The following is a 12,209-nucleotide window of genomic DNA, read 5'->3' as shown; positions in this document are numbered from 1 at the left end:
ACACCTACCCTCCCAGGGCAGTTTCAGGCATTAAAAATTACAACAGAGAAGGTGCCAGTGTTGCTGCTGATGGTCTTGTTTGCTATTGAAGGTTATAAAGAGGCATCGGTATCATTTTCAGTCTGTTCCTCAGCCATTTCAAAACTCCTCACAGGGCCTTTAAGTGCAGTACCCAAGTAAATTTACTGTCCACCACTGGTGGCAAGGATTAAAGTCCTTTAAACAGGCAGAAACCTTATTATAATCATTATCATCATTATTTTTTATTTAACAAATATTTTTTTATTTCCCAGAATTAAATACAGATGGAACAATTTTTACCATTTCTCCCCTTATTCTCTTTATTGTATAATCATGGTGTAGTTCAATAACACACCAGTAGGTGGCAGTAAGTGGCAATCTGCCGCTACCGGAAGTCCACATTAACATACCGGAAGTAGGGGAACATTCCTCGGTGATTTTTCGAACCGTTCAGACTCAAATTAAGGAACTCTTATCTACCTTATTTTCTTCTCAACGACACCGAACCATGGATAGATAGTGTTTATTTCATTGGTAAGTTCTCATCTCAGTTCGTGATTTGAGATTGCGGTGTGCATTTAGCCACACAGCTACGCTAGCTGCTAATGTTAGCCTGTTCTGCTAAATCAAAGCTATTGTTTTTAGCACACAACGCTCTGTCAGATTCGGTCATTTACGCTCCTGTGTTTATTGTAGAAGCTGCACAGTCGCTTAACAGTTGTACGACAGGTTATTGTGTTGTATGACGATTTTGGTGTTCTGCTAAATTTTGGTTCCATTACGAGTTAGCCCCGTTCTTTACAGACATGATGATCAATGTCGGTGCTAGCTCAAGACGACAGTGATGGTTAGCTCGCGTTGAAAACAAGATTAAAACCTTGTTCTTTGAGGAAAAAATGAATTGTGTCAGCTTTTGTTACTCGTGTTAATCATTATACCAACATTGTAAATTTAACGTCATAATATGTCTAACAATGACATGTCACAACACATTGACTAAATGCTTCACCTCTGGACTTCAAACCAAAACTTGACTGATCTAGTGATTTCTTGCTTAATGTGACATGCTATTAGAGTAAAAGCAGATGAATAACTCAAAGTTTGCAAAAGTTTTTACTGTTTATTATACTTTTGGACATTTTAGGCCGAATATTAATGAATTAATCAATCAACCAATCAATCAAGCTTTGTTTATATGGCATATTTCATACAAATAAAATCCAACCCAAAGTTCTTTACAGCCATTAAAAAACAAGAAAGAAGCTGAAATAGAACAATGGCAAGACATATTAATAATAATAATTATAAAAATTAAGATTAAAACAACAAAATAAAATAGAGACCAATGCACACAAACAATAAAATGTGTAATTAAAATAAGTTAAAGCATCAAAGTTAAGAATACAAATAGTTAAAATAAATAGATTTAAAAAGGGTAAGGAAAAGAGTTGAAAATAAAACTAAAGCTGAAAATATCAATTAAACTGAGTAGATAAATAAAATAAATTAATGAATGAATACATAGAAATAGAATAAGATAACAGTTAAAATATTAAAGCAACATTTAAATCAATATTACAGTGAAAGATCAGTAATAAAATGGTTAAACCCTACATAAAAGCCAGACGGAATAAATACGTTTTTAGTTTAGGTTTAAAATTGTCAATATCTCTGTCAGCTCCTCTCAGATCCTCCGGCAGGCTGTTCCATAGTTTAGGAGCGTAGTGGCTGAAAGCAGCGCCACCAGATGTTTTTATTCTGCTCTTAGGAACAGCTAAAAGAGGAGCCAGAGGATCTGAGAGGCCTTCCTGGTTTATACACTAAAAGTATCTTTGATATTTAGTCTGGTGCAAGGCCATGCAGTGCTTTAAAAACAGGTAAAATAATTTTAAAATCAATCCGAAAAGAAACAGGCAGCCAATGTAAAGATTTTAAAATAGGCGTAATGTGTGCTCTCTTTCTAGTCTTCGTTAAAACCCTTGCTGCTGCATTTGAAGAATGACCTTTTCCATTAGGCTTGTGTAAGTGTGTGTCTCAGTCTGTTTCAATGCTTACTCATGTCAAACTGAACTGTCTTTTGCAGATATACGGATGTGGTCCCAGTAGAAGATAAGCCCTCATACCATTTTCCAGATCAGACTATCATCCAGGACCCAAAAGTAACATCATTTTGCCCCTCGTGAACCTCCAGAGTCCCTCCACTTTTCCTGCTGCCACCAGCATGGCTAACAGCACCACAACTGCAGTGAAGGTTATGAACCCTGGTGCTGCTGGCAGAAGTAGTCCAGAGGGATCCCAGGTCAGTCTTCAGGTTCACCCACTGTACTTTTAAGATGCTGCTGTTATTGGGCTGGGTTACCGTACAAGCATTTGTTTAGAGTCCCACTGACTTGTTATCTCCATACATACATAAATCTCATTATGTTGTTGAGAAGCAATGACACTTCCCACACAGATACAAACAGGAAAATAGTTTGGTAAAAAGTAGAAACATCCCACTACAGTTGTATACACCCCGAATAACATGGACTTCAAGAGTTGTGACTTTAAGTTAAATAAAAGTCTTGTGATGCCTTGTTGACATTATTGAGTTCATGTGGATCACAGGGCAACTATAGATATCACAGAACATCTGCTCACCAGTATTCTCTTAACTCTGTAAACCAATCCTTTATCCCAGGTGCTCAGCAAGAAGAAGCTGCAGGACCTGGTGAGAGAGATCGATCCCAATGAGCAGCTGGATGAAGACGTTGAGGAGGTCTGTTTGTATTTCCATGTCACATGAACTAATGCACTGATTGTAATTCTGTACATTGCAAACGTATGCAAGAATTGAAGTTGTTGTGAATTTTAAGCCACTTGCTGCCTTGTTTGTTGCTTGAAATGTGTTATAACCCACTGCTGCGTCTAGGTTTTCAAACTGTGTGTCTCTTCTCAGATGCTGCTACAAATCGCAGATGACTTTATAGAGAGTGTGGTGACGGCAGCTTGTCAACTGGCACGACATCGCAAGTCAAACACATTGGAGGTGAAGGACGTTCAGTTACACCTTGGTAAGTTTGCGTGGTCTTGTTGTATTTGTAATTAATTTATCCAATCTCTTAAGGCGGTTTTCCACCGCAGGAACTTTACCCTGGAACTAGGGATTTTTTTACCCCTGAACTACGTGTGTTTCGACCAGAGGAACCAGGGTTTAAATTTAGTTCCGGGGTAGATATTCTCCCCCCTGAAAAGCCTCTGCTTGGGGGGTAGTACTTTTCAAAGGTCCTGGGACTTTCGGTTGAACGTAACGGTGTTTGTGGAGTTTACACAGTTGTTGAAACACAGAGGGAGTTCCTGGGAATGCATCCTAGTTTAGTTTTTTATTAAGATTTTAAAATATTATTTAATATACTTTTGTTTTCTCCATACGTCACTGACCTGATTTGCACAATCTACCCGGGACTTCAGCCCGCGGTCGAAACACAAACAACAATGGGGGCACAGGAACCTTTAAGTTCTGGAGAAAGTAGATCTGGGGGCTAAAAGACCCCAGAAGTCTTGGTCGAAATGCATGCACCTTTATACTGTTTTGGTTATAACTTGTATTCTTTCCCAAGAAGGGTTTGAGTGTGTCTCTATGGGTCATACCAAAAATGTTCAAATCTCAAACCTGTAGTTTGCTCAGGACTACAGTCCTGACCTGACCTCATCGGGTCAGAGGGGACGGGCCTGAGCTCGAGTGAGAGGGGCAGTAAATAGAGTCAGAGAAAGCAGAGGCAGGGGACGGGGAGTGCACGCCGGGGGAAATGTATGCGCAGGAGGCGGGCAGAACGGGATTTGATTGGTTTCATAAATTGGACCCTAAAGGCGGTGATTGGTTGGTGTTTTCCAAGGTTTACTCCGGCTGTAGATAGCAGCTTTTTTTCACTCTTTTTTTAAGAACACATTATGTATTGATTGCCATCAAGACATAAAGATCATTTTAACCAGTATAACAAAAAGTGTATCTAAATCTGACTACCAACCCCAGCTTTAACATAAGATAATACTTAATTATTAGAAATAAAAATAAAAATGTAATGTATATGTAAATGTTACTCATGGTGTAAATGGCTATAATAACAGCCAGTAGGCAAATATTATTCAGTAGTGACAGGTTGACATGTATGATTTCGGTGTGGTAGACATAAATATATATGGGTATGTAATATGACTGTGTGAAGATAAAGAGAATAGTAAATAGTACTATATAATAGTACCATGATGAGTTGTAGTAAATAATAACAATATACTATAAAATAGTAATTATGTGATATAATGTAATATGCATTATGATATATCATCACCCAGAGGGCCAGTACAGGATGAGATAATGAGGACGAGTAAAAGCCATGTTTATCTCTGCCTCTTGGCCCACCCAAAAAAAAATATTTGTCTAACTTTCCGTGTATTCAAAAATAATAAGTTGTGATGGTTGTGGGAGGCACGCCCCTTGAAATTTTCCATGAACTTTTAATGATTTGCAACCCGTAAGAAATCCTTCCCAGAGCCTAGAGAGAGAATAAAAATCAGCTGTGTTTGCAGCATTGATTTTAAAAGTCTGGCATGCTTCCACCCTTTCGTTAGTTTAATTTGTGCCTCTTTTTTGAGCCTGCAAACATTAACAGGCTGAAAATGAAAGAGCTTTGTGAGAAATTTCTAGATAGTTTTAGGATGACAGGTCCAACACTGGCAGGTATGTCTCTGCTCCTTTGTTGTTCTCAGTTTAAACACACAGGATGTCGCAGCAGGGATAATTAAGCTGTGGCAGATATTCGGGATTTGTTCCAAAGACCTGACGACATAATAAACGTTTTTCGACAATGAGAAATAGTTTGCCTCCAGGCTGCTGTTTGGATTAGCTTGTTACATGAAGTGTTTAATGTCATTACAAGTGTGTTAGGTGACGCAGATCCTGCTGACTCTCTTCTCTCTCTTCTCAGAGCGTCAGTGGAACATGTGGATTCCTGGTTACGGCTCAGATGAGATCCGGCCATTTAAGAAGGCCTGCACCACAGAGGCTCACAAACAGGTGACCAATCTACAGCCTTGTTTATTCTTATAAAATAGAACATTTTGTTACCTAAATGAATCACAACAACTGAACTGTTTTCTACTTGCTTTTCTTCCATTACAGAGAATGGCGCTGATCCGCAAGACAACCAAAAAGTAGCAAGACTTTACACTAAGAAGTTGTACTCACACTGTGTACTGTCTGTTCTTTTTGTTTGTTTTTTTGTTTTTGTTTTTTTCCCCTTAAACTTTTTTTGATTTTGTTTTTTGGACTAATGAAGACGAATAAATACTTTGGCTTTTTTTTTTTTTGTCATTATTTTTAGATAGTGTTTTTACTGTCATAACCCCCCTAACGTTTGAGTGTTCTGCCAGCACCATCACAAAATGATAAAAGTCACGTCTCTGATTATATTTTGTTGCCATTAAGCTAAGCCTGGCAGAACTCGATTCATTTCTTTTTTGTCAATAAACATTTACTGAAAAACGTCTTTTGGGTTTCGACTGTTGATGTATCATTTTACCTTTGACACTCTAGAAATGAAAGTCACTGATTTATCATCCTAATCAATGATTCTTAAAGGTAACAGTTATGACAGAGATTCTGATTCCCCTTCATATTTTTTGTAAACAGGAAATACATTACCGCTATTGATGGACAGTACCATGGAACGTTTCCTGTAACTTAAGGCGTTTTTCCACCGCAGGAACTTTACCCCTGAACATACATGCGTTTTGACCGGAGGAACCAGGGTCTAAATTTAGTTCAGGGGTAGATCATCTCCCCCCTGAAAAGCCCCTGCATGGGGTGGTACTTCTTTTCAAAGGTCCTGGGACTTTCAGTTGAACCTAACAGTGTTTGTGGAGTTTACACAGTTGTTGAAACACAGAGGGAGTTCCTGGGAATGCATACTAGTTTAGTTTTTTATTAAGATTTCCCTCATGCTTTGTGAAAATACATTTTGAGATATTTTAAAAAGTACTTTGAATACTTAGGTATTTTTAAAAGCAAGTACTTCAGTACTTTAACTCAAGTAATAATTTGATGTAACAACTTTCACTTGTATTGGAGTAAAGTTTGACCAGGAGGATCTATACTATGACTTAAGTAATGAAGTTGACTACTTTGTCCACCACTGATGATAGCAGACAAAATAAAACCATAATACAAAATTACAAAAGATGGTCAAAAGCCTTAAATAAATGTGTCTTTGGCTGCTTTTTGAAGCTTTCAGTGGAAACAGCACAGCACATTTGGGCTGGAAGACTGTTCCACAGAGTTGGAGCCACATCCTCAAAGGCATGGTCTCCTTTTGTTTTGAGCCTAACACGAGGCACAGCAAGCAGACCCTGATCAGAATATCAGAGGGGTCTACTGGGGATGTAAGGATGGAGCAGGTCAGAGATATATGTGTAAGGGTGCTTGGCCATGGATTGCTTTCTATGTTAATACCAGAATCTTAATCTGTACTCTAAATTTGATTGGAAGCCAATGTATGTATAATAGAATGGGGGTGATGTGGGATTTCTTACTGGACCTGGTTAACACTGATGCGGCAGTGTTTTGGATTAATTGTAACTCTTGCAGAGTGGTTGACTATATCAACAATTATGAGAGGAAATCTGCGTAGTTGTAAAAATATTCACAGTTCATGACCACACTGAGGTTTTACAGGGTCAAGTGTGGAAGCAGAAGAGTTAACATTAAGTATGACCAGTGCACCAGCTGGTGAACCTGTCAGTGAGTCTTTAATCTGAGCGTCTTTTAGTGGCAAAATAAATAGTCTGTTTCACTTGCAGAAACACAGGAGGCTCTACATCAGCCAAATGAACAGTAATTACTATGGAAACCTGCCACATCAATTCAACAGGACATTATTCAAAAGTGCCCCAGAGTTTTTATTTTAATTAATTTCAACAACAGCGCCTAAAAACAATCACTGACTCGCAGGGTGCTGTGCAATTATTTGTGATGCAACAAAGCTTTTTTTTCTTTCAGATAACTACTCAGGCCAAAAAGATCAACTCACTAAGAGGTGGAGTGTGATGTTTCTCACCTCAACAAGGGGACCCTTTGCTCCAACTCCCTCCAAACATGGGCGGAATATTATGAACAGAAATGTCTGACTTCTGTCTAGAAACGAGGAAAAAGGTGAATTTCTCTGAACAGTTGTCTCAACTTTTGGTTCTGTGACTCCTCAAAATAAACCAGTAACTTTTTGCAATCCATAAAAGGTTGTGACCAAAGTATTGATGTGAGCTCTGAGCAGATTTTGAGTCCTTTGAAGGAGAAAAAATATACAAGGGAGAAAAATAGTAGCAAAAACAGTTTTCTTTATTTATTAAAGAAACCTTTCAGGCATTTTTTAAGACCTCTTGGGGTCATGACCCCTAAGTTTGTTTATTCACTTTAGAAGTTTTAGGATCACCATATTTGTAAAAGAGAAGATTTAACCCTCCTGTTATGTTGCGGGTCAAATTGACCATTTTTAAAATCTAATTTAATCAATATATGCCTTCCAAACCAGCTAAATGCAGCATAAGAATCTGGGCAGTATGTGACCGAAGAGGAGTCGTGTTAATTTATCGACATCACTTCATAAAAATAAAAAAAATTCAACATTTAAAATGAAATAAACAAAAAATATATATTTAATGTAAAGCTATTGTATTTATATTTAGGGCTTTCCAAAGTACATTAAAAAAGTTTTAACATACATTTTAATGAAAAACAAGTGAGTTATTCTCATTGAACCATGATCTGTAAGAATCAAAGAACACCAATGGACCAAATCTTTATTTAAATGGTTAGTAATGGAGTTAAAAATTAGATTTTAAAAAATGTGTGTTGGGATGTTTTGGATAAATGAATATGCCCCGGGTCAAACTGACACAGTAACATTATTGCTGTTACAGAGAAACAAACAAAACAGGAGGGTTAAAAACAATTCCTGCAGAATGAACCTGACAGTAAAGCTGTCTCCTGTCTCTAACCAAGACAAGCAAAGATGCAATTCATGCTTATAAGTCATACCGAGCGTATGAAACAAAAGAATAAACCTCAAAGTCTTATAAATACAAGCACTGCATTTTTCAATTAAAAAATACTCAAGCCTGTGGCGCTGCTTGTGAGGCAGCAATAAGACACCATCAACGTGCAAACAGTGACAAAGCTAACAAGGTGATGTGTAGCAGGTGATATCTACCCGCTCCGTCATTGTATTTTAGCTCATTAGGATCCAAACGCTCACCAGTTAGTAGTAAACACAAAGTTTGGCTGTTCCACAGATATTTGGCTACAAACCAAACAATTTGGAAATGACAGCTTTGGCTAAAAAGTTCAGAGATATAAACACCCGTTAAGTAAATCCCACAGCAGTCAATCTGTCGAGGCATTAAACACAAAACAAATGTCAACCTGCTGGTGGTCCCATGACCAGCCAAGGGATCACACAGAGTAGGTAATAATCCTCTTGATAGATTCCAGTCCAAATGTCATGGCAATCCCTCCCTGCCTTTCTTTCTTTTCTATTTGTGTAGTTTTATAGGTATTAAAGTTCAGATCAATGTGGTAGACTGAATGACTCTGCTGCTTTCTTTTCAAGAAACACGTAGCACGCCAAACATTTTAACTTAAACATCTGCCCATTTCTATAAATGTCAAAATATTGTACAAAAAAAGTCACATAATATTTGGTCGAATCAAGTTATAACTTCACATCAAAGGTGCAAAACGATGCATTTTTAATCCTCAGCGTCTCTTGATATGGTTCACATCTTTTCACAGCACTTCTTGGTGTTCTTGGGGGTTGTTTCCAGGTGTGCCAGGCTGGCCCTGTGTGCCTGCAGAGAATGTGGTGCACACTTGACCCCATCCCAGCCCTCCTGCAGTTCCACCTCTCCGCTCATCAGAGCCTGGTAGACCCGCCGAGTGAGCAGCTCAAAGGCCTCCTTCACATTCTGGCCTGTTCTGGCGGACACCTCAGCGTAGGGTACCCCCAGCTGTCCGGCCAGTTTCTCTGCCTCTTCTCGACTCACCATCCTCCCCCCCTTAGTGTCCATGTCACTCTTTTGGCCCACCAGGATGAACACAACCCTGTGAGGCTGCACCCGCTCCCATACCTCAGTGTGCCATTCCTTAATGTGGTCGAAGGAGGCTCGGTTGGACATGTCGAACACCAGCAGGCCTCCGACCGAGTTGCGGTAATAAGAACGGGTCACTGACCTGAGGAGAGAGGAGAAACACAATGAAGAAATACATAACTGTATTATCAGTCAGGCTGCAGAAACAACACCTTTCCAAAGAAATGAAGAATAGATTCTGTAGAGAATCTTTTAGGGTAACTTAAGCCTTTCAAGTAGCTACGTATCTATCACGACAGGATATGACCAACTTAATGGGACCATCATTTTTAAAATGAGGATCATGGTTTGTTTATAGAGACTTAAAACTCCTGATTGACACCATGACCCCTTAAAAAGATTGTTACTCTGATAATTATGGAGACACTTCTATATAATTTTCCTCCTTTTGCCACCAGTTGAGTCGCCCTCTGCTGGTCAGTAGTAAGCATGCAGGTTTAAGGCTCTAACATGGCCGTAGAAATAATGGACGCCACATTGGAAATACTGAATCGACCTATCTTTTAATCAGTTTTTGGATATGTTAAGAGAAACAGTTACATTGTTGAGCCAAAAACAAATTAAATAAATAAATAAAATCACTTCAGTGCAGTTTGCATGAAAATAAACGTGAGATTTACAGACGGGGCGGCTATGGCTCAGTGGGTAGAGTTGGTCGTCTATCAATCAGAAGGTTGGCAGTTCAATCCCAGCTCCAGCAGTCACATGCCGAAGTGTCCTTGAGCAAGACCCTGAATTGCTCCCTCTGTTGTTCAGAGGTGTGTGAATGTGAACGAATGAGATTAGCTAACACTGATGGTCCCTTACTGTAGCAGCCTCTACCTTCAGTGAGTGAATCGGTATGAATGGGTGAATGTGAGAAGTAGTATAAAAGTGCTTCGAGTGGGCAGAAAGACTAGAAAAGCACTACATAAGTACAGGTCCATTTACCATTTACATTTGAATTCCAACGCAGGAAAAGTCGCCTCAAAGGGTGTGCAGAGTTCAGACTTTGCTACCCTTTTACTTCCTGTTGTAGAGAGTAAACAATCAGCTGATTTCTTTCACTGTTTGAGTTGAGCTTTTTAAGATAAGCAGATTGACAGAGAATCTGCTTCATTGTAGGGAAACCTGATAACAGACATGCACTTTTCTCACCCTAATTATGAAGCTGTCAAGAGGCACGTAGTTCTCCTATGAGTCACTGAATGTTTCAACCAAAGCAAAGGCTCACTGAAGGGCCCTCCCAACAGCCAGCTGGTAGAAAGTTACTTCTACACTCGAACACTTCTGCATGAAAATAAACCTGATTTGGCGGAGCTTTTCAGCTGACTCATGTGGGATTAGCTGGCTACAGATATCGTGAAGAGAGGCGGCTACACACAAACAGGCACAGTTTGCAATTTGTTACGCTTCATTCAACTGGAGAAGTGAAATAATGAATTTAGAGACAGAATGAAGTGTGTTACGCTGGCTTGTTTTCATAAAAGTTGCTGAGCAGAAAGAATGGTGCCCTTTCAAAGATCTGTCTTCTCCACTTTAAGCAGTGCACACTCTGCATCTCTTTACACACTGATCTTGTGAGGGTGGATTGCCAAGTCTTTCCTTAGGTAAACACTGCAGAACAGCTCCAGTGTGAATGGAAGAATTGCTGGTGGTGTATTTGGTTGGTCTATTTACATGCATGTGAATAATTGTTTTTAAGTATTCATACTGGGAAACGTGTTCTGTTTGCATTATTGTCTTAAAAAAACAGGCACAAATAGCTCCACGAGGTCTGGTGCATTATGGATCCATTTATGATATCAGGGTGCTGAATAGTACAAGAATCAAAGACTCAGTAATCTGCTTTTGGAGGTCTTAAGCAATGACTGGCACCAGTGTAGAAAACAGAATACCTCAGCCCTTATGTCACAAAATGATTTCATCCTAACCTGAACCTCTCCTGTCCAGCTGTGTCCCAGAACTGCAGCTTCACGCGCACGCCCGGCTCTACCTCCAGGAAGTGAACATAGAAGTCTACTCCCACCGTCTCGTTGATGGACTCCAGGAACAAGTTTTCAGTGTAGCGCTTTAGCAGAGAGGATTTCCCCACTGTGGAGTCCCCCAGCATGATGATCCTGAACTGGTACTGCCACAAGGTTGAGTCCATTGTTGCCGAAAGCGGGGAAAGAGGGTTGAAGAAATGAAGAGGATTGGGAAAGGGTAAAGAGGAATGTACAGAGGATCCTAGATTGTACCTTAAGGGCTTGAAAAAAAGAGGGAGAGCAGGGGAACCAACCTGCAAGAAGCTAGCAAGTCCAAACCAGCTTCCAACTACTTGGCTTCCTATATTTGGTTCTCCAAATGTTGTGAAACAACAGCAGCCACTCCTTATGAATCTCACAATCAGCAGAAGAATCTTTGTCTACAGTCATCCCAACTTATGCCATAGATGCCTGCTCCTCAACTCTACAAGTCTCATTCCGATGGAGGTTTATCCAGTCACCTAAAGCAGGCGTGTGGAAAGATCTGTGCCAAAAAAACAAAGGATATCCAAGTATCGTCGCAGTTCTCATTAGAGTTGCTGAACTCAAATGCTACGGTAGGCATGGGCATGAGTGTGTGCAGGGGTGTGGACTTGTAAAGTTTGCCTGTTGATACTTGACAAAAGGTGGAGCAAGAGTGCAAGGACGCAGGGAGGGCTATGGAGGAAAGGGAGGGCCAGCTGCTGGAGAGGAGGATATAAGGAAGTGGCAGTTGTGTTAAATGAGGCCATATCAAAAGGAAGCGCACAGCCTCCTGCTGTCACAAGACTTGTCATCATTAACAATCCTAGAAAGAGAAGGCAACTGTTTGCTCATGTAATTTGCAGCAGTTCTTATCACTTTATGGTCTTGTTAGCAGCGTTGGTGAACATCACAGCCTGAAAAGGGGAAGCTGATGAACAATAAAGTGGTACAATCCTGGGAAATGCCAGGGAAGGCCCAGGATATGTACTTCATTTTTAAAAATAGGACTGTCAAGGGGTTGATGTCATGTTTATATTAAGT

General features: G+C 39.7%; 2 protein-coding genes across 2 annotated transcripts; one reads left to right on the top strand and one right to left on the bottom strand.

Moving 5' to 3' along the window:
• The first annotated feature begins 391 nt into the window (after nt 1-391).
• Nucleotides 392-5,546, top strand: taf12 (TAF12 RNA polymerase II, TATA box binding protein (TBP)-associated factor). The gene is made up of 6 exons (XM_034698696.1): nt 392-555; nt 2,105-2,320; nt 2,702-2,779; nt 2,960-3,074; nt 4,986-5,074; nt 5,180-5,546. The coding sequence occupies exons 2-6, from the start codon at nt 2,243-2,245 to the stop codon at nt 5,213-5,215; spliced, it is 396 nt and encodes a 131-aa protein (XP_034554587.1). The 5' UTR covers nt 392-555; nt 2,105-2,242; the 3' UTR covers nt 5,216-5,546.
• Nucleotides 5,547-7,369: 1,823 nt separating this feature from the next.
• On the bottom strand, nt 7,370-11,824 carry rab42b (RAB42, member RAS oncogene family). Its single transcript, XM_034698081.1, has 2 exons — nt 11,112-11,824; nt 7,370-9,280 (listed from the first exon to the last, which is right to left on the bottom strand). Exons 1-2 carry the CDS (start codon nt 11,327-11,329, stop codon nt 8,827-8,829), a joined length of 672 nt encoding a protein of 223 aa, XP_034553972.1. The 5' UTR covers nt 11,330-11,824; the 3' UTR covers nt 7,370-8,826.
• Nucleotides 11,825-12,209: the final 385 nt, after the last annotated feature.

This window comes from Notolabrus celidotus, chromosome 12 (assembly GCF_009762535.1).
Source record: "Notolabrus celidotus isolate fNotCel1 chromosome 12, fNotCel1.pri, whole genome shotgun sequence".
Classification (NCBI taxonomy): Eukaryota; Metazoa; Chordata; class Actinopteri; order Labriformes; family Labridae; genus Notolabrus; species Notolabrus celidotus.
This window is presented reverse-complemented; position numbering and strand designations above follow the sequence as displayed.

Bases quoted from the DNA above. Each gene is read 5' to 3' on its own strand.
- taf12 (XM_034698696.1), top strand. From the start codon at position 2,243: ATGGCTAACAGCACCACAACTGCAGTGAAGGTTATGAACCCTGGTGCT. The intron at 3,075-4,985 runs GTAAGTTTGCGT...CTCTCTTCTCAG, and splicing joins GGACGTTCAGTTACACCTTG to AGCGTCAGTGGAACATGTGG. The intron at 5,075-5,179 runs GTGACCAATCTA...CTTCCATTACAG, and splicing joins CCACAGAGGCTCACAAACAG to AGAATGGCGCTGATCCGCAA.
- rab42b (XM_034698081.1), bottom strand. From the start codon at position 11,329: ATGGACTCAACCTTGTGGCAGTACCAGTTCAGGATCATCATGCTGGGG. The intron at 9,281-11,111 runs GTTAGGATGAAA...CTCTCTCCTCAG, and splicing joins GCTGGACAGGAGAGGTTCAG to GTCAGTGACCCGTTCTTATT.